Genomic DNA, 27,086 nt, shown 5'->3' with positions numbered 1-27,086 from the left:
GCTTTTTGTTTTGTTCTGCCAGCAACCTGCTTCATGTTTATTAGGCTCATTTACTCCTTTTGCTAGTGGCAGTGCAGCCAGGACTTTGGCCAGCCCTCCTCATCAAGATGAAGATAGATCCTAAAGACTTCATTACCAAACATCTGAATGACATTTTACCCAGGATCACCACCTACACTCTGGAGAACCAGGTGATAACTGCTTTCCTTATGTTATTTTTGGGAGATATCTTGGAGGAGTTCAGTACTAACTGGTCTATAAGGAAGGAGAGCTGTCTAAAAGGTGTGGAAGAGGGATTTTAAAAGAGAATGTCTCTGAGGAAAAGGAGCTGGGATTTAAGAAGGAAAGAATGTACCAGCAACTGAGTAGAATTTTAGATAACATTCAAATACCCACTGAACAACGAATTGGGGATTGGAATGTAATGGGGGTGTACTTCTTGGAGACAATTTTAAGCAAGACTGGTTATGTTTTTTTCTCCATTTTCCTGACAGTCATCTATGAATGCAGTGGGGTCTCTCTCCCTGCTTTTACCTGGCAGAGTGCTCCCACAGCTCATCAGCACTATCTCAGCAGCAATGGAGAATCCAGCTCTGTGCCAGGTTACTCGAGAGGAATTTGCCATTATGAAGACACCCGAGGGAGAACTGTATGACAAATCCATAATACAGAGGTAAGTCTTCATAATTTCTGTGTGCATCTGGGGATTGATCACCACTGATATTTTTGCCATTGAGTGACTGGGTGTGTCAGATGCTCTTTCTGCACAGCAGTTTGTGGATTTTTATGCCTGATCCTTAGTCAAGAGCAGTGCTGATTCTTTCTCTACTTTGCCTTCTTAGTGCTCAGCAGGATAGTATGAAAAAGGCTAACATGAAGAGGGAGAACAAAGCTTATTCCTTCAAGGAACAAATCATTGAGCTGGAGCTGAAGGAGGTAAGTTGATGGAAACAGAAATTCCAGGCTGGTCAGAATCTTCACTGCACGTTGTGTGTTGTTCCATGGCTTCTGGCAGATGTCTGTGTGCTGGTGGGAAAGATTCTCTGAACTACTTGGAATATTTCTATCTGTATGTATCCCATTTTTTAAACAAAGGTTGACTTCTCTTAGCTCTGGGGAGGGTGACATACCATCCCCTGTAAATGAGCTGGACAGCACTTTTTAATGATGCCAAATAATTTGTGACCAGTGCAGAGAAACTTATGTTATGCCGAGGGACACTAAAGTGTTGTTAACCTGCTAATTTCCATTTTGTGTCTTTACTCAAGAGGTATATACTTGGAAGGATATTTCGATACTGTTTCAAAAATAAATTGCAAAAAACCCTGTTTCCAACTTGCTTCTCTGACTAATTGAAGGGATGGTGTTTGTAGCTCCCAGATAACGATGACCATGGCTCTCTGTTGCAGGAGATAAAGAAGAAGAAGGGAATAAAGGATGAGGTGCAGCTGACAAGCAAGCAGAAGGAGCTGATGCGTGCACAGCTGGAAAGGGAGGCTCAGATAAGGAAACAGCTGAAGGAGGTGAACTTTGGTTGTATTTTTTGTCACCTCTGAAACCACCATGACCCCAGTCACTTTGATGGAGAGAAAATGGTGTAGCAGCCACCTATTTGTTTCTGTTACTAGAAATAAGATTGAATTGATTTTTTTCCCAGTGGAGCTTTTTTTTATGGTAATCTCTTAAATTGTTTTTCCTACAGCTTGATAATGAGCTGGAAACAGCTCTAGGACTCCTGGACACTGTTTTAAAGAAAAAACCTCCTGGTCTCACTCAGTACATCCCTGGTCTCATCAGTTCCTTCTTGCCACTTCTTCGATCTCCTTTGGCTGCTCCAAGGATCAAGAAGCCTTTTCTTTCCTTGGCTTCCTGTGTCATGCCTGCTCGACTGAAAACCTTTGGTGAGTCTTTGCAGTTGCTCTTTAAGGGCAGGGTTTGTAATTTTGAAGGTGGTGAAAATTCTTGCTCTTATAGACTGTGGATCATGACCATGTACCACAGGAAGCCAAGAGGAAAAACCACCTGGAACAGTGCTTAGGGCGATGACTGTGATTTCCCAGAGATCCTCCTGCTGGGTACGACTGGGACCAAAGACAAGGACTTGTCTGGTCAGTGCCCAGCTCTGAGGAGCAGCTGGTCACTGTGGGACCATCTTCCCTGTGCAGAGTTAGGATGGTGTGAGTGTAACTCACACATGTTGTGAAGAAATCTGTCCCCTGACAGCCCTGGGCTGGGCTTCCTGCTCTGAGCCTCTTTGTAGCCTGGGCTCTTGCCCAGAGCTTTGTTACAATTCTTGAGTTTGTGTTCCTGAGGCTTTTTCTCTCGAGAAATCTTCTGGTTTAGCCCTTTCATGGATTCTTTACTCTTCCATTCCAGGTACCCTGGTAAGCCATGTGACCTTGCGCCTGCTGAAACCAGAGTGTGAGTTGGATGAATCCTGGTGCCAGGAAGAGCTGCCTACTGCTCTGAACAGAGTGGTCAGTTTGCTGCATGCCCACACCATTCCCAGCCGAAGCAGCAAGGGAGAGCCAGGTATGAAGTATGGTAGATATGGTACATCCTGCTGACACTGCCCCCACCTCCAATAACTATGGACTGGTTTAGTTTTCAGAGTTTGTATTATATTTTGCAAGCAAAAGTTCACTTTTTCTTTTTTAATTGGATAGCTGTTCATAGATATGAAAAACCTTAAGGGTTTTTTTCTGCTGGTAGTAGAAGTGATGTTGCAACTATAGTTAAGTGTATAAATGAAATAACAGTCTTTTTTCCTAAAATGGTTCATACAGAAATAACAGCAGTGAAATTAGGGTTCATCTTTGCCAAGGACAGCTCCTACCTTTCGGCACCACTTAGCATAAGGGATTCAGTGAGACTAAGTGGAGAGAGAAAATAATTGCTTGTTGTCTGTGATCACAGCAGTGAAGTGCCCATGGCCTCTGCTTGTTTGCTGTGTGGTGCTGCAGTTCATGAATATTTTATACTGGCATGATTGTAGAAAGAGCAGTTCTCTCCACTCTATAACATGAAGGCAAGCACCAATATTTTTACATTGCCAGGTAATGATTTGAGTTAAGGTAAACCTTTTTTCTTGATTTTTAAAAAAAATTATTTCCTGGAGTTAGTTTTTATTTAGGTTGCTTCCAGAATTTCTTCACAGTGGAGTGCACAAGTACTTGTGCCAGCCCACTGAAGATGACAGTTCAGAAGAGGAGAGTTGGGGTGTGTCCTTTGGGGGCTGGGATGGCTTTGGCTCTCTCAGGATGTACTCCAGGGAGAGAGGTGGTTCACTTCTCCCAGGCTTTGGAGCTGTTCATCAAATAACCCAGTCAAAAGCTGCTGTGGTAGATGGTGTATATTTTTAAGGGAAATGTGGGATTCTGTTTGGTCCCTTAGCCCCATAGTTCAGTTCTTTTGCTGTTCAGTGGTGTAACTGTGGCACATGTCACTGTCACAGCTGACCAGTGGCCATGTTGATCACCTCTTCAGTGCTGAACATCTCAGTGATAATTTGGTGTCACCACTGTGCAATTTATTGCCATAGTAAGTGCACATTCCTTAACATTTGAGTCCTTTTTCAGTCATTTCTAGAAAATAAGAAAATGGTGGAAGTATTTTCAATCCTTCAAGATTTCCTATATTGTTTAATTATATTAATATCTAATTTTTTTCCCACTTTTGCATGAGAAGGGCAGTAGTTTCCATAGCACTTTGTTGGACAAATCATACTATATTCCCAAAAGATTTTTCCTCATTTTCAAACTTCTTTGGAATGTACTTGTGTGATATGATTTAGCAGAGATTAATTTCTTAGGTTACTATGAGACCTAAGATTCACCACACCTCCTTATAATGTGGATGACAGAATTTATCAATCATTGCTGAATGCCAAGATGCATCCTGTAATCTTTCTTGTGTTGGTCAATACCAGCTACTGTGTGAGTAGAACATTTTTCTCCTCCAGTAAAGCTTTCTTCCTCCTGCTGTGTATAGAGGGACAGTGGTTTAAGGCTAAAAATATCCAGCCAATAATTAAAAAAGAAAAGTGTAAAAGCAAACAGATACTGAGCAAACAGAGAGAAAAATCCCACATGAGAAATAGAGAGGGTTTTACTGAAGCTGTTCATGTTAAATAGGAGCTCAGAACGTGTTGGGGATTTAATATTTCTCCCTTGAACTACTTTTGCAGTATTTTTGCCCTACATAAGCTGACTAATACTGCAGTATTGTATCTGCAATGCTCTTCATCTGCATTTAGAAATTTAAACTTGGGCATTCTCTGTCAGCACAGATAGGATATAGAAAGGAAATGTTTTCTGTAGACACCTGATACTTGAATATTAACCAGACTAATGAAGGAGTGCAAGGACCATTTGTTATATGCTATAGCCAAGACCCTGTAGAAAGGAAGGGGCAAAATCTTTTAACAACAGGAATCCAAAAGCTTTAATTTTTTCAAGGAGAGGAGGGGAGCTGAATCTTGCACCAGAATTAGAAGGACTTAATTCTCAAGGATCCAGCTGAAGGCTGGAATGACAGGTTAGCTAGATTGGTAGGAAGTGTTTAAAGGAAATGCAGCTGACAAACAGGGTCTTGCTTTGGGACAAATGAATTTTATGAGTGACTGTCTAATTCATTGAATTGTTTCAATTCCCTTTACAGTATGTATTTCTATACTCTTGTGGCATTGGTAGTAATTTGGAGTCCTAATGTGACTTGAATTGAAGCCAGGTAGAATCACAGAATCACTTAGGTTGGAAAAGACCATTAAGATCATCAAGTCCTACCCTTAACCTAACACTGAAAAAGCCACTGTTGGAGCTGCACTGTTGCTGCTGCTAAATGGCAAATACTTAGGTTTACTCAGCATCTTTGTGTATGAGGCTGAAGCTTTGCCATATCTATTATGAGCTACTCAAGTGTACATTTTATACCAGTCAGTATTATGAACCAAGTCATGGAGGATCAGCTGTGTTCACAGGATGGGTTTTTTCCTTTTTATAGGTGCTGCCCCACTATCAGCTCCAGCATTTTCCTTAGTCTTTCCTCTCCTGAAGACAGTTATGATTGAGACACCCCATAGCAGTGAAGACAAGGAGGAGTTCCTGGTCAAGATCCTGCAGATTCTTACAGTCCATGCTCAGCTGAGATCATCAGGAAATGGCCAATCTTTGTTGGTGGATGAGGTGAGAGCTGTGGTGTCAGATTATCTCCTTCAGATGAGCCATGGGATAAAACATGGACAAAGCAGATTAATTGTCCAGGTTAGAGTTACCTGTATAGGATTGTTTTGTGCCCTGGGTTTTGGTACCTGTCCAGCCTGAGGTTTTGACTGGGATGTTTTAAGGAGTGTCACACATAGGCAAGGCATTTTGAAATCACAAGATAAAAAGTCTTTTTCCTTCCTCCCCACCCTTTTCTCCCCTCAATCTTTCAGAATGGCCCAGAGTTGCTGCCCCGCAGGGACATGCTGGTTCTGCTGACCAGGGTGATAGGAACAGGTTCTCCACGGTTACAGGTGAGTGCTCGGCTTCATAACCACAGTCAGCATTCTCCCTAAGTTTCATCAGCATCTAAATGAGGGAAATGTACCCACTGGTTTAAGTCTCTCATGCTGGTGATTGATACATTCCTAATTTTCTTCTGTGTTTATGGTATTCTTGGATTAAAATGTCTGCATCTTTTTTTCTGTGGGTTTTATTGCACCAAATATATTCTTCAGTCTTTCAAAGGTGACATTTTTTTCTTTCTCTAAGGCCATGCTCTGCCAGATAAGCTCAGTAGTCTCTCCTCTGAGTGTGTTGTAAGGGTTGAAGTGGCAGAAGGGTCAATAATGAAAAGCAAAGAGTTGGGCTGAACTTGCCATGGTTTGGTCACTGTTCTTTGGGAATTTCTTGTGCCGTGGCAGCGCTCATTGCTTGTTCTGCCAGCAGTTCAGGGTGTAGTGGGGTGTGTGCCACGTGCTGGTGCTGTTGTAGGTGCTGGCCTCGGAGGCGCTGACGGCGCTGTGCGCGAGCAGCAGCGGGGAGGACGGCTGTGCCTACGCCGAGCAGGAGGAGATCGATGTGCTCCTGCAGGCCCTGCAGTCTCCCTGCATGAACGTTCGAGATGCAGCTCTCAGGGTAGGTGGGAATCATTCAGGGTCACACCAAGTTCCTTAAGTTTTTGGGAGGCGGATCTTCCCTAAACACTGATGCAGAGAGGCTTCAATTGTGATGCCAGGCTTTGGGCAGTGTGTCAGACGCATGTTCTTTGTGCCAGATTTATCTGCAAAAACAGTACTCTGGGTTTATCCACACCTTTGTTTCCTTAAAAAAGGTATAATTAGGACTACTTAACACCTTCTGTTTACAACTGGATGGAGCTTAGTCTTAAAGAGAGAAGCTGTCAAAAAATTCCTGTCTATCGTAGGCCTTGGTATTGGAAAGCTTCAGGCTTAGTCACTTCTGAGATCATGGAAAGAAAAACCTCAAGGGTGCTTGGTGTTCTTTGCCATGAAACAAATTCCAGTTTAGCCAACCTGAGCTGTTTTGTCTGTACTTAGAAGCAGAACAGACTGTAGACACCAGAGCCTCTCTGCAACCTGCCTGTGGAGCACTCTTCTTGAGTCTCATCATCTCACATACTAGCAATAGGAACTCCTTGACCAAAATGGGCAGTGTAGGGCACAAACAAACATGAATTTTCACACTTCCAACCACTGAGAGCTTGACTTGCCAGAAGTTTTAAGAGTTTTAAAGCATCTGTATCTAAAAATCAGATCCTTGCACTGATTTTCCTGTTAACTAATTCAGGGACTGATGGAGCTACAAATGGTTCTACCAACCCCAGACAGTGATGAGAAGAATGGACTGAACCTGCTGCGTCGCCTCTGGGTAGTAAAGTTTGATGTTGAAGATGAGATTCAGAAGCTGGCAGAGAGGTAAGGGTTCTTTTTTATTGATTGGGTTTTAGGGGGACCTCTTCTCTGCCCACGGCATGGAGCTACACTCAGGGGCTTTGCCCCACAGCTGGAGGGCAGCTGTAGGTCTCTCCACTTGTGCTTGTGGCAGTGGCTTCCTTGCTGAAGGGTGACCCATTACCTCTGTGTGTGTGCTGCAGGCTGTGGGAGTCCATGGGTCTGGAGCTGCAGCCTGACCTGTGCTCCCTGCTGATCAAAGATGTCATCTACCACGAGGAGGCAGTGCGACAGGCAGGGGCTGAGGCTCTTTCCAGAGCTGTAGCTCAGTACCGAAATCAAGCAGCAGACGTCATGAGCAAGCTCACAGAGATCTACCAGGAGAAGCTCTATGTAAGTACTCTTACCCTATGGGGTGACAGGCACGAGCTGCTGCTTTATTTGCTGTTAGTCACTTTTCCTTTTGTCTGTCCTGAAGATGTGCATTGTATCTACTGTTGTCCTTTTTGAGCTTAGCACTGACTTTAGTGTCCTGAACTTCATGTTATCAGCCACTAATGGCACCATTGGACAGGTGAGAGGGATGCCTTAGATGATACAGAAAGACTGTGGTAGGACAGTGTCAGTTGAAGTAATTTTGACTTCAAACTTGCTTCCTGCTTGTGGTATCATAACTCTGTACTATTATCAAATGGCATTGCAGGTGTGGTTAACAAATTCTCTGCATGACTATCCTTGGAAAAGGCATTTTAATGAAATCTTTCCTCCTTCCAGAGGCCACCTCCAGTTTTGGATGCTTTGGGACGAGTAATATCTGAATCACCACCTGACCAGTGGGAAGCAAGGTACAGTTGTATTCAGACTGATCTCATCACTTCCTGTGCATGCAAATGAAATGGTTTTGATTTTTATTTAGAACAAAAAATTACATGCAGTTGTATTGACTTGCTGTTTTCATGTGCCTTTCAGGCAAACTGGGGGCAGGCAGAACTCCAAAATATTGGGTGCTGTTATCTCAATGTCCTGATAAAAACAGTCTTTCCTTCTCAGACTGTCTGAGTTTTGTCTTAGCTTACCGTGTTCCCACCTCCGTATGGGCCATTGATTGTTTCAAGAGTAACAGTGCAAGCCTTAATGAGCTGGCCAAATTCCAGTTTGGATAATTACTTTCTGTTTACTTGTATGTTCTGTACAGGTTTAATTGGAGATCATCTTGTTTGCTACTTCTGCTGAGCTAATCTGTCCTTTAATGCTGATGTACCTTGTTGTAAAGCTGCTGCATTTCAGCAGTAGTTCAAGTGATCCTGATGTCTAAGTTGGCTCAAGTATCCCTAAAGCCTAATTGAGATAAAAGCTATTATATGGCTGAGGGATTGTTGTCCTTGTGGGAGACTGCAGCATGGAGTTATGTAATGAAATGCACAGAGGTTGGACACTGTGAGGCATTTTGTTTCCGTAATGGTTCTTGCTCTTGGTTTCTGTAATTGCTGCTGATAGCAAATATGATTGTGAGCACTCAGTTCTGTAAGAAGTCAGTAAGCTCACAGGCTCATCACCTTCTTCCCAGGTGTGGCATAGCACTGGCCCTTAACAAGCTCTCAGAGCATCTGGACAGTTCTCAGGTGAAGCCCCTCTTTCAGTTTTTTGTGCCGGATGCTCTCAATGATCGCAGTCCTGAGGTCAGGAAGTCCATGTTGGATGCAGCTCTTTCAACACTCAACACTCATGGCAAAGTAAGTCTGAATGTATCTGTCTCTGTCAGGGGAAAAAGATGTAATGGATATGTAGATACTGCATTGGTGCCCATAGATTTAAAAAAAAAATTTATAAATTTCTTAGAGGTTGCTGTTACTTGTAACAGCTGAAAACTTTAATTTAGGAATTTTTTGTGTTTAGAGTTTTTCTGTTAGTGTCTAGTGTTGACTAAGTGTGTTCATCCCTGTCATTGCTACAAAATGTAATATCCCTGGATCAACTAGAGTTAAAATGGTATAAAATTAGAGTAATAAAAGTAAAATCAGACCATAGATCTTTTAATCCTGCAAAGATGAGAATTCTTTTTTAGGCTTCATGCAAAGCAAAACATGAAACCTTGCTGATTTTTGGCTTAATTAAACTTAAAACATTGAGGAGCTGAGGACCATCCTTCTCCCTCCAGCTCTTCCCCAGCAGTGTCAGATGGGGAAGGCGTGCAGGGTGTGAATTGCTCAGCTTCTGATTTCCTCATATGTGCCAGTCACCTCTGGACAGATGCCTGTAGTTTTTAGTTTAGCCCATGACAATTGGGGTATTTTCATATTAGTCATTCTTTCATTGTGTTTCTTAGAAAAACAGTGTGAGGTTTGATATTTCTGCTCTCCCTTGGCAAATGGGGCAAGCAGAGGAGCAGGCACTGATGTTCAGGCCTGGGAGCTTGTGTTGCTTTTGGCAGAACATCATGCTGGCAGGCTTGGGGATTCTAATTTTGAAGAACTGATTTCTCTCTAGCAGGAAATATTTGTTCTCTGTCGGGATGGTACAAGGTCTTATGTGATGTGACACATGAAATGAACTGTAAATACAGTGTGATTGTGCAGTTGTTGGCTCAGAGAAGAACAAACAAGTCCACTGAGCATAGCAAATCTCATTCTGAGTGGACTCTAGTGGCAAGTTCTGTGGTTTTGTTTTTCAGGACAATGTTAACTCTCTCTTGCCAGTGTTTGAAGAATTCCTGAAAAATGCTCCTAATGATGCCAGTTATGATGCTGTCAGGCAAAGCGTGGTCATTCTGATGGGGTCACTGGCAAAACATCTGGACAAGAGTGACCCTAAAGTGAAACCAATTGTTGGCAAACTGATAGCAGCCTTGTCCACCCCATCTCAGCAGGTAGGTGCCTTTGGGAGGAGTTGCCAGGTTCCGCACAGAGGCAGGTTAACACCAGGATACTGTTAGGGATGGCAGAGAGATGAAAAATGGTGACAGAAAGGTTTCACTTGGGATGCATTCTGAGGGGAATTTATGTTGGTAATGACTGTTTTGTGATCTGGTGGCTGGTGGATTGTTTTATAGGTTCAAGAGTCAGTGGCAAGCTGTTTACCACCTCTGGTGCCTGCAATTAAGGAAGATGCAGGAGGAATGATCCAGAAGCTGATGCAGTTGCTGTTGGAGTCTGATAAATATGCTGAGCGCAAAGGTGCAGCCTATGGCCTGGCAGGGCTGGTGAAAGGCCTGGGCATCCTCTCTCTCAAGCAGCAGGAGATGATGACCACGCTGACCGATGCCATCCAGGACAAGAAGAACTTCCGCCGGCGGGAGGGTAAGGGACAGGAGCTTTCCTCCACATACTCATCATTTCTGTTGTACCTGCTACCACTGTGCTCAGGTGAAGTTCCTGCACCCCTGTGTTTGGTTTAGCTACATTTATTTTACTGAAGTTTGGCAAGAAAGAAATGGGAAGTATCTCTTGTGAGGCTGTTGGTTGTGTATAGTGTCCCAAAATTGCTCAATTCACATTGTGGTGGTGGAAGGATTTCTAGTCCTAGACCATATGGATGTGCCCCCCTCTCCTGTTTCCAAAGGCAGGTGTTGCTGGGGGAGAGCTCCTTTTCTGAGGCCACAAATCCCTACTACAGCACAAGACACAACGGCAAGAAAGCAAGAGACTTTCAGCTGTGAGATTTCAGTGCTTTTGAAACAATATTTGGCAAATTGTATTTTCTTTTCCCATCCTCCTTAAATGAAGTTGTATTTTCCTCTGACTGTCCTTTTTGGGTTTTTAGGGGCTCTGTTTGCCTTCGAGATGCTCTGCAGCATGCTAGGGAAGCTGTTTGAGCCCTATGTGGTTCATGTGCTGCCTCACCTGCTGCTTTGTTTTGGAGATGGGAACCAGTATGTGCGAGAGGTAAGGTGCTTGAAATTTCTGCTATCACAGAGTGTTAAAAAACCCAGATGGAATGGATATGGATGCAAATCCTGTTTGTAACAAGGCAAATAGAGAAGGTGACCTGTCCCTTGAGATACCATTAATAACAATTTGATCTTCTTAGTAACTGAAAGCATCTGATTTCATTGGCCATTAATTGGGAGCTACTTAGCCAGCTGCATCATTGTAGTGAGACACTATTTACATGAAGGCTTTGTTCCCAGAGAGTCTCAGAGGAAGGAAAACAGTGTTGTGTCACAGTTTGTAAGTGTTCTCTTCTCCTTGGAGGCTGCAGATGACTGTGCCAAAGCTGTAATGAGCAATCTGAGTACTCATGGAGTGAAGCTGGTTTTGCCATCACTTCTTGCGGCACTGGAAGAGGAATCTTGGAGAACTAAAGCTGGTATGGACCAATATGCACCTGACTTGACTGAGTGACCCACAGTTCCCTTTGCTGTCATCCCTCTTGTGGATTCCTTCATCCCTACACATGGCCATGATGGTTTATTGTCTTATAAGGGACTGTGGAACTTCTCCAGCTTTTTACAGCTGAGTTCCCTGACACATTTGAGTAACCTTTTTCCCCCTGGCATATTCAAGGGACAGTTTGTATCCCGTCTCTATAGCTGTACTTCAGAACCTGGAATTTTCTTAACATATTCCTTCTCCCTTGTACAGAATAAAAGTATTTTTGGTGTTTTTAGGTGGCATAGAGTGACTTAGGCTGAAATGCATTTTCTTTGTATTCTCTGATAGATATTCTCTGGTAGATTTGAGTTTGAAGTAAATGTGATCATCATCTCACGTCAGTTCTTAATATTGTGTTTTGTCTTTTCTTGTCTTTTTTTTCTTGGTGTGCTTTCTTCACAGGCTCAGTGGAATTGCTGGGGGCTATGGCATACTGTGCTCCCAAGCAGCTCTCCTCCTGCTTACCCAACATTGTGCCCAAACTCACTGAAGTGCTGACAGATTCCCATGTGAAGGTGCAGAATGCAGGGCAGCAGGCTCTTAGGCAGATTGGGTCTGTCATCAGGAATCCAGAGATCCTGGGTAAGACCTGTCTGTGCATCTCTAATGTCCTGATGTGACTGTGGTTTATAATAGTAAGGTTTAGGTTCATGATATTTACGATTAAATGCAAATTTGTATAGAAATGAAACTAATCCTACAGAAGTGAAACACGAAAGCTTAACAGCAGCTGTCTGCCTCCAGGCTTTTTAAATGTTCCTGTCCATTTTTTCATCTGTTGTTAATAGAGTTTCCTCTGTCCTTGTGCTGCTTGTTGCCTAAAACATCTCATGAGAGCACACCAGTTCATCCTGATACATTTTTGGTTTATGTACAAATAAAGTCTTTTCTCTCCTTTTTAAAAACATTCAGCAATTGCTCCAGTTCTGTTGGATGCTCTTACTGACCCCTCCAGGAAGACTCAGAAGTGTCTGCAGACTCTACTGGATACCAAATTTGTCCATTTCATTGATGCTCCATCCTTAGCCCTGATCATGCCAATTGTTCAGAGAGCTTTCCAGGATCGTTCCACAGACACCAGGAAAATGGCTGCCCAGATCATTGGGAACATGTACTCCCTGACTGACCAGAAGGTACAGTGCTGAAAAAACCCTCTAACTGTATTCTAACTGATCACTGTGACAAGCACTAGAGACAATTTATTTGGCTTGGAGATTTTGCTGTTAAGATAGAAAATACTAGCATGTATGCAGCTTCTTAATTAAATGTATGTAAATGAGCAGATGACTATAAGGATAGTGACAGTTCTGAGGTCCTTAAGACTGTCAGCTTTGGTCATCTAGTTATTACCATTTATCTCTACAAAAAGGTCTTGTAATTTTTACCATATAAGAAATGCGTCAACAAACAAACAAGTGAAACACAGATCAGGGTTTGTTTGAAAAGTATTTGTAGGACCTGACTGTAGGCTAAAGATCTGTGTTTAATTTTTGTGCTGATAATCTCTACATTTAAACTTTGTGTAAATGTTAAGAGTGTTGGATTTTCCTAAGACACAAACTGCTTGGGTTGTGAGCGAGCATTAAAAAGGTTTTGAGTGATTTGCACAGAACTGGTGTTCTTGGACTTGCAGAATAATTCACTGTGCTTATCTGCAGTATTGTGAGAGCAGCTAATAAACTCTCAGGATGTTAAGGATGTTTGGTGATTATAAGGGGTGAATGTCCTTTACATGAAGGTGACTGTTTTCTCTCATTTTGAATTTGGTGCTGACTTTTTGGGCTCTTTGTTTTAGGATCTGGCTCCCTACCTACCCAGTGTGACCCCTGGACTGAAGGCCTCTCTGTTGGATCCTGTACCTGAAGTAAGTCTTTTGTACAAACACAGTCTGTCTTTGAGTGCATTAGGTTAAACATTGTCCTAATCAGTCTGGCACATCTGTAGCACCTTTGACTGGACATTTTGCAGATCTCTTTTTCTCTTGTCTGTTAGGTGCGCACAGTGTCTGCAAAGGCCCTGGGGGCCATGGTGAAGGGTATGGGAGAGTCATGCTTTGAGGATTTGTTGCCGTGGCTGATGGAGACACTGACATATGAGCAGAGCTCAGTGGATCGCTCTGGTGCTGCTCAAGGTGGGGACAGCTCAGTGTGAGCACTGAGCTCAGGTCTTCTCATATTAAATCAGATTAGCTGCTTGTTTTTTGTGTGTATCAGCTCTGTTCCCTGCTTGTTTTTCCCCAGGTCTGGCTGAGGTTATGGCTGGTTTGGGGGTAGAAAAGCTGGAGAAACTTATGCCAGAGATTGTAGCAACTGCCAGTAAAGTAGATATTGCTCCACATGTACGAGATGGTTATATCATGATGTTCAACTACCTGCCAATTACTTTTGGAGACAAGTTCACTCCCTATGTTGGTCCCATCATTCCTTGTATCCTTAAGGTATGTAGCAAAACTGAAGAATTTTATTTATCACAGAATCAAAATAAGCCTCCAGAGTATTTTAAGTAAAAATATTGATAATTGTGGGATGTGCAGAGACTTATAAATTATTTCTCCTAAGTTACCAGCTTGCTATCTCTTACTTGTGGTCACTAGTCATTTTTTGGAAGTCATCTTTGTGCATTCACAATTCCGTAGTTCATTCAGTTTTCATGGTGGAGAGAGAAAACATTGGTTTGTTTTCCTCCTGTTGCTTTTGTGTATTGTGCTGTAAGGCTGAGTTTTCTGAGCCCCTTTTGTGCCCCTGTGTGCAGGCCCTGGCAGACGAGAACGAGTTTGTGCGGGACACGGCGCTGCGCGCGGGGCAGCGAATCATCAGCATGTACGCCGAGACTGCCATCGCTCTGCTCCTGCCACAGCTCGAGGATGGGCTCTTTGATGACTTGTGGAGGATAAGGTAAGGCACAACCAGCTTAGCCACAAACGTTTCCCTTCTGTGCTGGAAAAACTGGTGTGATATAGGCTCTGTGTTTCTCCTCAGAAAAATGCAGAGACCTTTTGTGAAGCAAAAACAAGTGTCTCTTTTTGCTTGTTGATTTGATTAGGATGCCCTACAGCATCTGAGTCTGCAAAGCCCTGCCAGGGTGGATCAGGTTTCCTACTACCTGCAGAGCATTCATGCTGGATTATTAATTCTGGCAGTGACTCTGAAATGCACTTCCAAGGAAGTTGATGTGGCAATATTTAGCCCTTGTGTACTGTTTTTCATTTCTCCAAATGCTGAGCAAGTTATTGTCCTCCTGTGTATGGAGATGCGCAGTGGAGCACTCACAGCCAATAGCAGTTACTCAAAAATTAGCTGCACTAAATGATTTGTGCTAGCTGAGTGCTGCTAAGTACTCTTGCCCCAGGTGGATGTCGTTTGGATTAGACACATGCAGGCAATGTTTTGTTCCTTTTTAGAGTCAAGGCTATTCTTGGAATCATTGCTTTGATTTGAAAATTCTCTCAGCCCTTCCAGTTTGGAATTCATTCCTTCCCTTTCTATCATGCTGCTTTCAGCCATGTTGGCAGACTGCTGTGACACATCAGCCCATGCAGCATTTCAGTGCTGACCCAGCTGTGCTTCACATTTGGCTCCAGTGTGTAGCTGACATCCTGTCAGAATTGGACAGGTACTGCCTGAGCACCCTGTTTGTAACACTTGACTTGCTCCTGTTGCCAGGTTTAGCTCAGTTCAGCTCCTTGGAGATCTCCTATTCCATATCTCAGGAGTCACTGGAAAAATGACTACAGAAACTGCCTCAGAGGATGACAACTTTGGAACAGCCCAGTCAAACAAGGTAAAGCTGTTCTTGCCTGTTGTGCCTTTATTTTTTTCAAATTCTCCTATTTTGAATCAGCATGGACAGCCTGCTGGAAAGACAGACTGAATAATCATGCATTCTGTTCTTTTTATAGATTTCAGGGGCAGATGATACAATTCTGTGCTGTTTCTTTCCAGGCTATCATTAATGCTCTGGGAGTGGAGAGGAGGAACAGGGTGCTGGCAGGGCTGTACATGGGCCGCTCAGACACGCAGCTGGTGGTGCGCCAGGCCTCCTTACACGTGTGGAAAATTGTCGTCTCAAACACTCCTCGCACGCTGCGGGAAATCCTGCCAACACTCTTTGGGCTTCTGCTGAAATTCCTGGCCAGTACTTGTGCAGATAAACGAACGGTGAGGAATTAAGTTGTGCCTTCCTGATCCTGCAGGTGACTGTACAAAATAACTCCTGAGGAACAGAGGATAATTCTTCTCTATAAGTAACTCCAAAGTTGTCATAGTTTAACTGTACTGAGCATGAGCAGGTCTGAGTTCTCTGCCGAAGGCAACTGTGATTGTGACGATAGTAGAACTATTTCTCAATGGTTATTTGTAATACTGTTTCCATTCCTACACTCTGTCTGCACTATGAACAGTAGCTTATGGTCAAAAGTGAACATATGCTCACAGTTCACCTTCTAAAGTTTTATGAAAAAGGAAAATAATTAATACATTTTTGGGGACAGGTTGCAGCACGGACATTAGGAGACCTTGTCAGAAAGTTAGGTGAGAAGATTCTCCCTGAAATCATTCCTATCTTGGAAGATGGACTGAGATCAGACAAGAGTGATGAGAGGCAAGGAGTCTGCATCGGTTTGAGTGAGATCATGAAATCAACCAGCAGGGATGCGGTGAGTCACATGTGCCAGGTGAAATTCCCATTTTCCTAGGTATTGATGTTGAGACAGAAATTGCAGGTATTGCACTTGAGACAGAAAAATACAGCTTGTGTTCTGTGGTCTGAAGTCAGGGCTTGTAACTAACACTGAGTTGCTGCTCAGGCAAATTGTATGAATTTGTATCAGTTGGTAAATTTAAACATTGCCTTTTATGAGATATAATACTAGAAATCTTCCACTAGGTAGCCTTAGAACACTGCAGCTATTTGTGGTGGTGGATTTTACTTTTCTTCCAATATTATTCCAAGCAAACTGCAGTTTAGTTTCAGTTGTGCAAATTCTGCATTCTTCACTACTTTACTGAGCATCTGTTATGCTTCAGATGTTCTGTAATTTTATCTCTTCATCCACAGGTGCTGCTTTTCTCCGAGTCCCTGGTTCCTACAGTGAGAAAAGCACTGTGTGACCCTCTGGAAGAAGTTCGAGAGGCTGCAGCCAAAACATTTGAGCAGCTGCACTCAACAATTGGCCATCAGGCTCTTGAAGACATCCTGCCCTTCTTGCTGAAGCAGCTGGTGAGCATTGCTCAGCATTAGTCAACAGCCTGATTAATGATGTTGTGGGACAAGTTTTGAATAATTAACTTAAAGGAGCAGGAGGATTGTAGTGGCAGACCTACCAGGGCATGGCAGCAGTATTCTGTCTCCTCCTGGAGTCATCCTAGACAGTGGTAGGGAAGATGTTATGGCTTAAGCCTAGGCCTAAGAATTGCTACACCTGGCTCTGTGGCCACTGTAACCCGATGAAGTTGCTTGGCCACCATTGCCTGAAATGGAAAATCTTTCTGATGTGACAGAAGAGCTTGGTTTGGGTTTTTCTAGGGACTATGCAAATATGAGAACATTTTTTAATAGAAGAACTTGGTTTTGTTTTTATGATCACATGTAAAATTGCCCCTTGAAACAGGGCTTAGCTTAGTGGGTCACAGATCATTTCTCAGGTTTGTCTCTGTTTCCCTGTAGGATAATGAAGAGACTGCTGACTTTGCTGTGGATGGTCTTAAACAAGTTATGGCTGTCAAGAGCCGAGTGGTGCTGCCTTACTTGGTGCCAAAGGTACAATGGGAAACAAATTTTAAACTTGATATTTGTGCTGTTTTCTCTGCTTGCTGCCAGTTTTCTCTGGACCAATATAGCAAAAGGGAGAGCATAGTCTGAAATTTTCTTCTGATTTTGTGCTCCAAACATTGTTATCTGGCTTGTGATGCATAAATATTTCATGTTGTAGAGAAAGTGAGACTCCTTCTGAAAAAACTTTCTGCTTGTCTCAATTTTTGGTGTTATTTTTTATTTTTGTAGCTGACTACCCCCCCAGTGAACACCCGGGTGCTGGCTTTCCTCTCCTCAGTGGCAGGGGATGCTCTGACACGACATTTGAGTGTCATCCTGCCTGCCATGATGTCTGCACTCAAAGAGAAGCTGGGCACCAGTGAAGAGCAATTGGCAAGTAGCACAGCTCAGCTCTTTGTTGTGACAGGTTGCCTGAAGATAGTGCACCAGGTTTACTTCCCATCCCAGAATCTGTGTTCTCTAGATTCACAGATTGCATGTTTAATTCAGTCCATTAGCTTCTCCAGGATGAGTCTTTTTGCCTGGTGGCATATTGTGAGTCAAAAAACGTATGCTTTCCAAATCTATTTGTATCCATTTAAAAGTCTTCTTGGCCTGCTACAAGATACAATTCTCAGTTTGCTTATTCCTGGAGGACTGCCAGAAAGTCTAGTTAACTTTGTATTTATTCTTGGTGTATAAGCCTGAGAGATTAAAGGGCTGCAGGGAGGAAATCTCCTATTTTGCATGCTGCACTCCTCACTCATTGCTTTCTAAAACATCTGGTGTTTGGACTCCAGAGAACATCCTGGAGTTGTGACTGTGGACATTTTCGTAATCAGTTGGTGAATTAGAAATGAGTGACAGAGTCCTGTTGCCTTTCTGCTGTGGATAGCCATTAGATCAGCTTCTAGCCCAAGTCTGCCTGGAGATCTCTAATGTACCCACAGACATGCTTGTAATTAGGGCTGTGACGCACAGCATTAAACTACCTAAATCAGAAGAATGTTATCTGACAAGACTCACAGTCTCTCAAGGATGAGTAAGATGGGGGAGACTGAGCTACTCTAATTTTTGTAAATTAGCCCTCCTGCAGCTGCTGGAGCAATCAGTTCAGCAGAGTTTGGTCACTTGATAAATTTTAAGAATTGGTCATACCTGTGTCTGCACCAGGACTGAGTCAAGCCTTTAATGGTAATGTGACCAGCTCTTTAATGAGAAACAATTAGCAGTGGGGGTGCGTTGTAGGATTTATCTAGAGACAATGCTGGGGATAACATGGAGAAACCTGGGGCTAAACTTGGCTTTGTTCTGTTTGAGAGCTAAAGTAAAGTTAATTTGGACTCTTCAGGAGATGGCAAACTGCCAGTCTGTGATCCTGTCTGTGGAAGATGATGTTGGACAAAGAATTATAACTGAAGATCTGCTAGAAGCTACCCGCAGCCCTGAGCTGGGCATGAGACAGGCAGCAGCTGTCATGCTGAACATCTACTGCTCCAAGACAAAAGCAGACTACACTGGGCATCTCAGGAGCTTGGTTTCAGGCTTGATTCGCCTGTTTAATGACACCAACCCCGTAGTTCTGAATGAAAGCTGGGATGCGCTTAATTCCATCACCAAGGTGAGAGGCAGCTTAAAAAGGTTACAGGAGTAATGCCTGGCCTGAGAAGACTTCACAGAAGATATCTGGATGTCATGTTGCCTGATCTTTGTTTTACCCATCTCTCCTGCAGAAATTAGACGCTGGGAACCAGCTTGCCCTCATTGAGGACCTGCACAGGGATATCCGGATTGTAGGGAATGAGGCCAAGGGCGAGCATGTGCCAGGATTCTGTATTCCTAAGAAGGTAAAGGATCAGAATGAGTGTGGATTCATCACAGCCACAATACCCCACCTTTGGGGAGAGCTGATTGATATAGCTGTTAGAAGCAGTGACTATTTAGGCATTCCAAACCTGTATATTGGAGGACTTTTTGTACGTTAGAGCTCTTGAGTAACCCTACAGACCCTTGCAATGAGGTCTCTGACAGTTCTGTTATGCACGTAAGTTATGGTTACTGGCTGCTTTTTGTGGGGGAGTAACACTGGACTTCTGCGCCAAATTTCTCTGGTTTAAAAATTCCCTGAGCCGCCACCACTTTTCTCATAGCAACTGGCTTAGTAAGGCGGAGAGGCATGAAATCAAACCAAATAAAAGTAGCTCTGTCAATGTGGAATCAGGCAGCTGAAGGTCAACAGGAAATTGAGAGAAACTCTCCAAGTTTGCGCATCTGGTGTATAATAGCAGCAAAAATAAGATACATATTTCTTGCATCTTAGCTTCTAAGCTTTCTTATCCGATTTTCGTGACAGGGAGTGACTTCCATACTTGTGGTGCTGCGGGAAGGTGTTTTAACTGGTAATCCAGAACAGAAGGAAGAGGCAGCAAAGGCCTTAGGGCTGGTTATAAAGCTGACTTCTGCTGAAGCTCTCAAACCATCTGTGGTGAGCATCACCGGGCCACTCATTCGAATCTTGGGAGATCGGTTCAGCTGGAATGTCAAGGTGGCTCTGCTTGAAACATTAAGCCTTCTTTTAGCTAAGGTAAGATTCAAAGTATTGGACTGTGGTTTGTGAACATTTTCCATGGCAACCTTCAGAAATACCTGTTGCTGTTCATGTAAATACAGCTGGGATGTCTGCTGCTGTGGATTTGATATGTAGGAATAGCACTGTAACTGGATTGCATTCTTCCAGCAGCTTCTGGCATACAAAAAAAGCACCCAGTGCTGAAACACTGGGCTTCTTAGAAATATTGATAAATGCTGATCCCACCTTCAAGTGATTAAAATCCACCATGAAATTAATCTCTCCTGTATCCACCGTTTTTATGTATTGTTACCTGCAAAATGCAGGTAGCTCTTTGTTCAAAGATACTCTGTTCAGTATTTTTGAACAGAGCTGAGCTTTTATTCAGTGCTCTGAGTACAAAACGCTCTGAGTACATGATAGTGTAAAATTTCTCAGTGCTACCCTTGTATTTCAGTGTGAAGAAAAGATAATTAGATTGGAAAAGGTCAAAGGTTTTGTGGTAAATTGTTGTTTCATGTTTTTCCTGTTTTAGTATTGTGTTAGATTTAATGAGGGTTCCCTGATAATAAACTGCTGTAAAAGAGGTTTTCAGGCTTTGATCTCCAACTGCTCTTTAATACTTGACCCCACCACTTTCCTTTCTTCCACTCTGGAATAGGTGGAGATTGCTCTGAAACCGTTTTTGCCCCAGCTGCAAACAACGTTCACCAAAGCTCTGCAAGACTCAAACCGCGCCGTTCGCCTTAAAGCTGCCGATGCTCTTGGGAAGCTCATTGTCATCCATGTCAAAGTGGATCCTCTCTTCACGGAGCTCCTGAATGGAATTCGTTCCAGCGATGACTCTGCCATCAGGTGAGCTGCAGCTGACAGCTCACACCTTCCTGCTTACTGAGGATCAAAGAAAGAGCTGGGATGAATGAGAAAACTTCCCCAGTTAGAGTAAGATGCATGTGTTAATGAAAGCAGTGGACTGTAAACCAGGAATGGGGTGATGGGGCTTTCGTGTGTCAGGTGAGCTGTGAGAGTATTTAGGAGAAAGAGTGCTGGGGTCTGCCCAGTTCTCTCCTGCACATCCTCAAGCAGCCCACTTTCAGATTAAAGGCAGTACTGACTGTCAGTCTGACCTGAAGTAAAGCAGCTGTTCTTGTACCCTATGTGCACAGATTCCTAAGACAGGAACTTCCTGACATGATAAATGTTTTAATGTTTGAACAAACAGAAAATATCTGTGTTGTGTTAGACAGAAACATGGAAGTACTGTCTAGGATGGATTCTCCAGCAGTACAGAGAGGGGATCACTCTCCCAAACCGTAAGGCATCTCAGTGTAATTGCTGGGCAAGGATCTACAGATATCCAGAGCCAAACTTCTCTTGGAGGGTGGGTGAGAGGCAGTGTCTGACTGCAGAATGTGATCTCTTCCAGGGATACAATGCTGCAAGCGCTGCGGTTTGTCACACGAGGAGCTGGTGCTAAAGTGGATGCTGCCATTAGGAAGAATATTAGCACAGTGCTGCTGGGGATGCTGGGACATGATGAGGTACTGCTGCTGCCACCTGCAAAAGTCCCCTGCTGCACACAGTCTTGTTCTTACATTTCAAATCTGAACTTTCTAACAGAATTACTATCTGTAATTCTGGGAAAATTACTAATGATGTAGTCACAGTCAAGAATTGGAGATTCCTGACCAGTCCCTGGTAACTCTGAAAAGCCTCCAGTTTCATGTTTCCCTGGCAACTGCACATGTGGTTTGACCTGCAGCTCCTCGCTAACAGGTTTCAGGTAGCTCTGCAGTCAGGATTTGCTTTTTATCTTTGAGAAAGCCTGCAGTGCCTTCACTATATGCATGGATGTGTTTGTAGCCTCTCAGGTGAGGTTTATGAAATTTTTCAGATAATGACAGATTTTTCTCCAATGAGAGAAGCTCTCCCAGTTTAATATAGGGTCTTCTGCAGATAGCAATGGTAACATGAGGGAGACTAAATTAATCATCTCATAATTTATTTTTTATGTCAGTCTCTGCAACAGACGTGATACTGTTGACATGCTAGAAATAGAAATAAATTTGGGGGAGAAGTGGACAGTAATGGGATGGTCACATAAGGAAGCCAAAACAGCAAAAGCTTGGAAGTGTTAAATGAGGAGTAGTAAGAGTTTATCACAGAGACCAGCTCATCCTGTGATGGCTAGAAATAACACTTAGAGTAAGTGAATGTAAAGTAAGCTCTTGTGAACTCATCTTTTAAAACAATGAATTTCGTCTTTATGACTTTTCCCTTTAATGAATTAAAACTTAGATAAAATCTGTAATTCTTCAGTCTCTGCTGGCTTTTTTGACCTTAGATTTGGTTTTAAGTTCCATTATGTACAAGAAACAATGTGAACTGAAAGACACCCTCAAGAGTACGAGTGAAGTACTACTATTTATTTTCTCCTTCTCTTTATTTCCTGTCATCTTCTGACAGTTGTTTTTCTCACTCCTGTCTCTGGGCTGTGTTGATCTCAAGCCATGTTCTGTGTTCTCCATCCCTGTCAGGATGCCACCCGCATGGCCTCGGCTGGCTGCCTGGCAGAGCTGTGCGCCTTTCTGTCCGACGACGAGCTCAGCAATGTCCTCTACCAGCACTTACTGGGTACGTGAAGCTCTTTACAGGACTGAACAGATGCTGAAAGCAGGGGTGATTCCTTCTCAGCCATTGATTCAGGCTAACTTTGTGACTGAATCTCTGCTCTGTATTTTCTTGTGCTTTTCTTTGCTCATGGCTCTTAATTTGAGCACTCTGGTCACAGGGAGCACAGGTAACTGGCTGTCAGTTGGGGTTGCCAGACTTTTTTCTCTGGATTTATCTGATGGCTTGATAAAAGTACTAGCATGGCTGAGTAATTGCTGTTGCCAACACAAGGACAGTTGGACATGAGAGGATGTTCAGGGTGGGCAGGAGGGCCATCCCACATTTTGGGAGAGCACTGTGATCTTAGGTTGGCTGATGTTAATTGCAGGCCACATCTGATGGCTCCACGTGCTTTTAGAAAATTAACTAGTTTGCCTCCAAGTTAGAAAAATACGTGAGTTTTAAAGGACCTTAGTGTTTGAGAGTGTTATGGATTACTCTTCCCTGTAGGCTTATAAAGGAAGTCTGTTGGCTGGTCAAATTATAGATGACGTTTACAAATGTATTAGAGAGTCAAAGCTTGTCTAATGTTGAACCATCAGAAGTATCTGAGTTGAACAACAGAGTCCCTTGTTTGTGTCTGCCTCCCTGCCTGCTCAGGTGGTGTTCTTGCCTGGGAAAGATGTTGCATTTTAGCTCTGTGTGTCTTTTTGGGAGAAATGGAGAAAGCAGGACATTGCTTTAGATGCTGCTTGTTATTTCATTTTATGGCAGTGAATTGACAAACTGCCAAAGGCCTCTCAGATGAGGAGGAGTAGATGGCAGGAGCCCTACCATTGTTCTGTTCTTTCCTCTGCAGCAGATGTCTCTGGCATTGACTGGATGGTGAGGCACGGCCGCAGCCTGGCTCTCTCTGTGGCTGTGAATGTGGCTCCTGGCAAGCTGTGCTCCCCAAAATACTACAGCAGTGTCCAGGAGATGATCTTCAGCAATGCCACAGCTGACAGGGTGAGTCCTGCCCCACAGGGGGAGTGCTGCTGGGAGCAGTTTTGAAAGGTGTGTGAACAGGTTCCTGTGTAACCAACCAGGACAAAAACCCCCAAGTGCCATCTCAAGATTCTCCCTTGGCTAGATGCAGTTTTTATGGTGAAATTACACAACTGTTCTGGTTCTTTGAGTTCTGATCTCTGGGGAGATGAAGATTATTTAATCTTTAACTGCAGAGTAGCTTTCATTTGGAGTAAATTACACTCCTGTTTCCCTAGAGAGTTCTCATTCACAGACCAAGTTTGCAAGAAGTGGAAATTACTCATTTTAGGAGGGAGTGTTTAAATCTGGTGTTGAATGAGTAGTTTAGGGTAGGAATTTTGTGGGCTTGGTGGGGCCTGCTGCCTTATTTCTTTAAGCTCATGGTTGCACTGGAATTTTTTCATCATATTACCCAATGCCATTAACCCAGTGTTTTTTGATGCTGCTGTTCTTTTGAAAGATGGGTTTAGCCTTCCACAGAAACTGACAGACCATGAGTTTGGTTTTAAAGGTTGTTGTTGAACTGTGCTGTAGTAATAATACCAAGTCTTGTCTTTATGTAAAGATCCCCATTGCAGTTAGTGGCATCAGAGGGATGGGCTTTCTCATGAAATACCACATGGAAGAGGGAAGCAACCTGCCTCCCAAACTTTCCAGCCTCTTTATTAAGGTAAGAATTTTCATGTTAGCTACCTGCTGGTGTTCTTGTGTGATCTGAATCTCTGTTTGACCTAACCCATGGGTGGGTCTATTAAGTCCCTAAAAATCTAAAACTTTCTTTTTGAGGCAGAGTGCAGATAGAATCACTCTATCAGCCTGCTTTGAAGCTGTGAATACAACACTGCTATCCCTGCTCTAACATGGAAATTTGCTTTTGAGCCTTTTGTACTGAATCTCAAGCCTGAGTCTTACAAGTGCATTTTTCCTTTATAGTAGCAAACAGCTGGCAGAGAGGCAGAGAAGAATGTGAGGAAGCTGTCAGGTTTTTAACATTGCTAAAGGTCAAACAGCCTTTGCTAGAAATGTATCAAATACCAAAACTCACCTGACCTGAGAACATTGAAATGAACATATTTTTCAGTTTATTTTAAATATTTAAATGTTTTTCTTTTATTCCTTTATTGGTTGTTTGTTTCTTGCGGTGTGTGGCTGGGGTTTTTTGATTTCTTTAATTGTCTGACCTCCCCAAACTCCACAATACACTTGAGCATCCCTCTTGGTAGACAAGGATAGATAGAGAGGGGTGATGCTGCAGCATGTTACATTTTCAGGTTTTACATTTCTTTGCAATTTACTTGAAGAACTACCAAACATGCCAAGTTGACATGATACAGCCAACATTCTTCAAAGGAGACTTTTTGTTTGAAGTCCAAGTTTTTTATGTTAATATAATAGTATTGTGTTAAAATATAAAATACCACAGTTGCCACAAAACCTTTATCACCATATTAATAATGCACCTGACATTCAGACTTAGCTTTCATGCTTTAAATGGGTTAAGGTTAAAATACAGATTACTCTTATTCTTTGAATTTTGAAGTGAAATCCCTGTTCAAATGCACCCAGGATTCCAACCAGAGACTGGCTTGGCTGTTGTTGCTGAGTGTGTTGTAGAGGTGCTGACACTTTCAGCTTTTCTGCACTTAGTGGTCATTGTTGTTTCCTGAGACAGTTGAGATGAACATGTGATACTGTCATCAACTATATATTTAGAAATTTTCTACTGAAAAGTTGTCTTGTTTTCAAGGTTTGACCTTCTCTTACACAACTTAGTCAGACTTAACTGGTAACAAGTGTGTATCTTGTGTACCTGTGAGTTGAAAACTGTTTGCTTTTCTTAGCACAGTTTTAAATACTTAAATTAGGAAAAAAATTAACAGCTGCTTTAAATATATGTTCTTGGAATATCTGAATGTAAGTGTATCTTTGTCTCCTTCAGTGTCTTCAGAACTCATCCAGTGACATAAAGTTAGTTGCAGAAAAGATGATTTGGTGGGCAAATAAAAGCCATCTTCCCCCACTGGATACTCAGACAATTAAACCAATTCTCAAAGCACTTCTGGACAACACAAAAGACAAAAACACCAGTGTAAGAGCCTACAGTGACCAGGCTATTGTCAACCTCCTGAAGATGAGAGCGGGTGAAGAAGTGCTTGAGGTATGAGACATATAAAAAACCATAATTGTTGGTAGTAAGGCTGTGTCACCCTGTTCTGCATTTGTCTGTGAGGTGCCTGCAGCCTCAGAATGTGCTGGAAGTCTCTTATGAGAAGTCTCTCTTATGAGAGACTTCCAGCACATTCTGAGGATTAAGTGAGACATTCCCATTTTCTTTTAGATCTTCAGCAGCATTCTCATGCTAAGCTCTGAAGAAATTAGCAGCACCTGTTCTGTACAACCTTACAGTGCAGCATTAATAGAATTGAGGCATTTAACACACCCCCTTAAGCCTTGCATGTGCTGAGTTCCCTCAGCTGGCACTGACAGTTCATTGCTTTGGTTGCTTGGATGATCACAGTGGTGCTAGGAAGTATTTAGGATAGACCACTTCATGCATCCATTTCCAGACCTAAGTGTGACCTGCTTTTGGATCGTTCACACATCTGGAATTGTAAAACCAGGGGGGGACTTTTGGGATGTTTGAAAGATTTTAGTTGATACAGTGTGTAAGGCATTCACTCTGATTTTGAACGGGGTGCTGTAAGGAGTTGGTAACTGTTGCTGTCTCCCTTCCACAGTCAGTTTCCAAGATTCTGGATGCTGCCAGCCTGGAGCTTCTCAATGAAAGCTGCAGGAGGTCCCTGCGGAAGCTGGCTGGCCAGGCTGACTCTGAGGAACAGATCGATGACACTATCCTGACGTGATAAAGCTCCCAAGACCAGGAAACACTGAACCAACCGCTGCATCAGCATTTCAACTCCAACACCTATTATAAATGTTTTCATTTTTGAAAATGTTAGTTCTGATGGGATTTCATGAAAAGGACTCCCAGAGAGTATTTTAGTATCAAATATACCAGAATAGCCTTAATTAGACCCACACTAGATGAAAATTAAAAATTTGGTCCCCTTTTTGAAACAGACATACTAACCAATACTGGTCAGCTGTGGCCAGTTGTGAGATGTGGCTAGAGCACATCAGGCTTAATCTCTGGTGACAACTATTTCCTTTCCAGGGTCTGTGCAGAAACTCCACTACTGGAGGTATTGTTGGTTTTTGCACACCCCCTGGGAGGCAGGAATAGAACTCAGTGAAAGTTCAGTTGTATTGTTTCTGTGTACTGCTAACTTGCTGCTTGTGACGGTTCTGAAGACTGAAAATCCCTGTAAAACGGAGTATTTAAAATAGCCTTAGAAATCACAGATGCGAAAGGGGGATTAAATGCAGTCTGTTTAGAGAAGGAACATTTAATAAAGGCTCTGACTTTGATCCTTCTGATGTAAACTGTTCTTTTTACAAATGCATTTGTCAACAAACTGTGATTTACTTTTCAGGCCTGTTTGTTCTAGGGCATACAGTTTGTAGAGTGGACAGTGCTGTGATCTGTGAAAACCTTTTGCAGAACTGAGGCAAGACAGGGTTTAAAGCCAAGCCAGAACTGACATTTAATGAAATTTGTAAATTATTACTCCTGTTAATTTCCGAAGTATTTTTGACTACAGACAGCTTTTTAGTTACTCAACTCACAAAAAGTCCTTTGTATTTATGTCTTCAAAGGCTTCACAAAATACTTGGCTTTAGGTCTTTTGGTCCATGAGTTGTGCTGCTCCAAGAAAGTATTTTATTTTACCTGGCCACATATATCTCTCTTGAAAAAAAAAATCAGTTTACTAGTAGATTTGATGTCACTTGATGGAAA

The 27,086-nt window shown here is 42.8% G+C and overlaps 1 protein-coding gene across 1 annotated transcript in view; it reads left to right on the top strand.

Annotated features, from left to right (window-relative positions):
• Nucleotides 1-26,656, top strand: part of GCN1 (GCN1 activator of EIF2AK4) — a 38,482-nt gene extending 11,826 nt beyond the window's left edge. The window contains exons 20-58 of the mRNA XM_059484835.1: nucleotides 67-191; nucleotides 495-673; nucleotides 843-936; nucleotides 1,410-1,523; nucleotides 1,703-1,901; nucleotides 2,377-2,532; nucleotides 5,002-5,183; nucleotides 5,435-5,515; nucleotides 5,976-6,119; nucleotides 6,792-6,919; nucleotides 7,099-7,288; nucleotides 7,670-7,740; nucleotides 8,463-8,628; nucleotides 9,567-9,761; nucleotides 9,945-10,191; nucleotides 10,655-10,776; nucleotides 11,086-11,200; nucleotides 11,668-11,847; nucleotides 12,178-12,398; nucleotides 13,061-13,129; nucleotides 13,258-13,396; nucleotides 13,506-13,702; nucleotides 14,017-14,159; nucleotides 14,928-15,045; nucleotides 15,207-15,422; nucleotides 15,755-15,919; nucleotides 16,321-16,482; nucleotides 16,930-17,022; nucleotides 17,266-17,409; nucleotides 18,368-18,637; nucleotides 18,750-18,863; nucleotides 19,370-19,600; nucleotides 20,247-20,440; nucleotides 21,012-21,126; nucleotides 22,123-22,219; nucleotides 23,058-23,206; nucleotides 23,793-23,897; nucleotides 25,167-25,385; nucleotides 25,966-26,656. Of these exons, the coding sequence (XP_059340818.1) occupies nucleotides 67-191; nucleotides 495-673; nucleotides 843-936; nucleotides 1,410-1,523; nucleotides 1,703-1,901; nucleotides 2,377-2,532; nucleotides 5,002-5,183; nucleotides 5,435-5,515; nucleotides 5,976-6,119; nucleotides 6,792-6,919; nucleotides 7,099-7,288; nucleotides 7,670-7,740; nucleotides 8,463-8,628; nucleotides 9,567-9,761; nucleotides 9,945-10,191; nucleotides 10,655-10,776; nucleotides 11,086-11,200; nucleotides 11,668-11,847; nucleotides 12,178-12,398; nucleotides 13,061-13,129; nucleotides 13,258-13,396; nucleotides 13,506-13,702; nucleotides 14,017-14,159; nucleotides 14,928-15,045; nucleotides 15,207-15,422; nucleotides 15,755-15,919; nucleotides 16,321-16,482; nucleotides 16,930-17,022; nucleotides 17,266-17,409; nucleotides 18,368-18,637; nucleotides 18,750-18,863; nucleotides 19,370-19,600; nucleotides 20,247-20,440; nucleotides 21,012-21,126; nucleotides 22,123-22,219; nucleotides 23,058-23,206; nucleotides 23,793-23,897; nucleotides 25,167-25,385; nucleotides 25,966-26,091 (5,975 nt within the window). The 3' untranslated portion in view covers nucleotides 26,092-26,656. The remainder of the gene's footprint in view (nucleotides 1-66; nucleotides 192-494; nucleotides 674-842; nucleotides 937-1,409; nucleotides 1,524-1,702; nucleotides 1,902-2,376; nucleotides 2,533-5,001; nucleotides 5,184-5,434; nucleotides 5,516-5,975; nucleotides 6,120-6,791; nucleotides 6,920-7,098; nucleotides 7,289-7,669; nucleotides 7,741-8,462; nucleotides 8,629-9,566; nucleotides 9,762-9,944; nucleotides 10,192-10,654; nucleotides 10,777-11,085; nucleotides 11,201-11,667; nucleotides 11,848-12,177; nucleotides 12,399-13,060; nucleotides 13,130-13,257; nucleotides 13,397-13,505; nucleotides 13,703-14,016; nucleotides 14,160-14,927; nucleotides 15,046-15,206; nucleotides 15,423-15,754; nucleotides 15,920-16,320; nucleotides 16,483-16,929; nucleotides 17,023-17,265; nucleotides 17,410-18,367; nucleotides 18,638-18,749; nucleotides 18,864-19,369; nucleotides 19,601-20,246; nucleotides 20,441-21,011; nucleotides 21,127-22,122; nucleotides 22,220-23,057; nucleotides 23,207-23,792; nucleotides 23,898-25,166; nucleotides 25,386-25,965) is intronic.
• Nucleotides 26,657-27,086: the final 430 nt, after the last annotated feature.

Source organism: Ammospiza nelsoni, chromosome 18 (genome assembly GCF_027579445.1).
Source record: "Ammospiza nelsoni isolate bAmmNel1 chromosome 18, bAmmNel1.pri, whole genome shotgun sequence".
Classification (NCBI taxonomy): domain Eukaryota; kingdom Metazoa; phylum Chordata; class Aves; order Passeriformes; family Passerellidae; genus Ammospiza; species Ammospiza nelsoni.
Note: the sequence above shows the minus strand (reverse complement) of the source record. Positions and strands in the feature narration are given on the sequence as shown.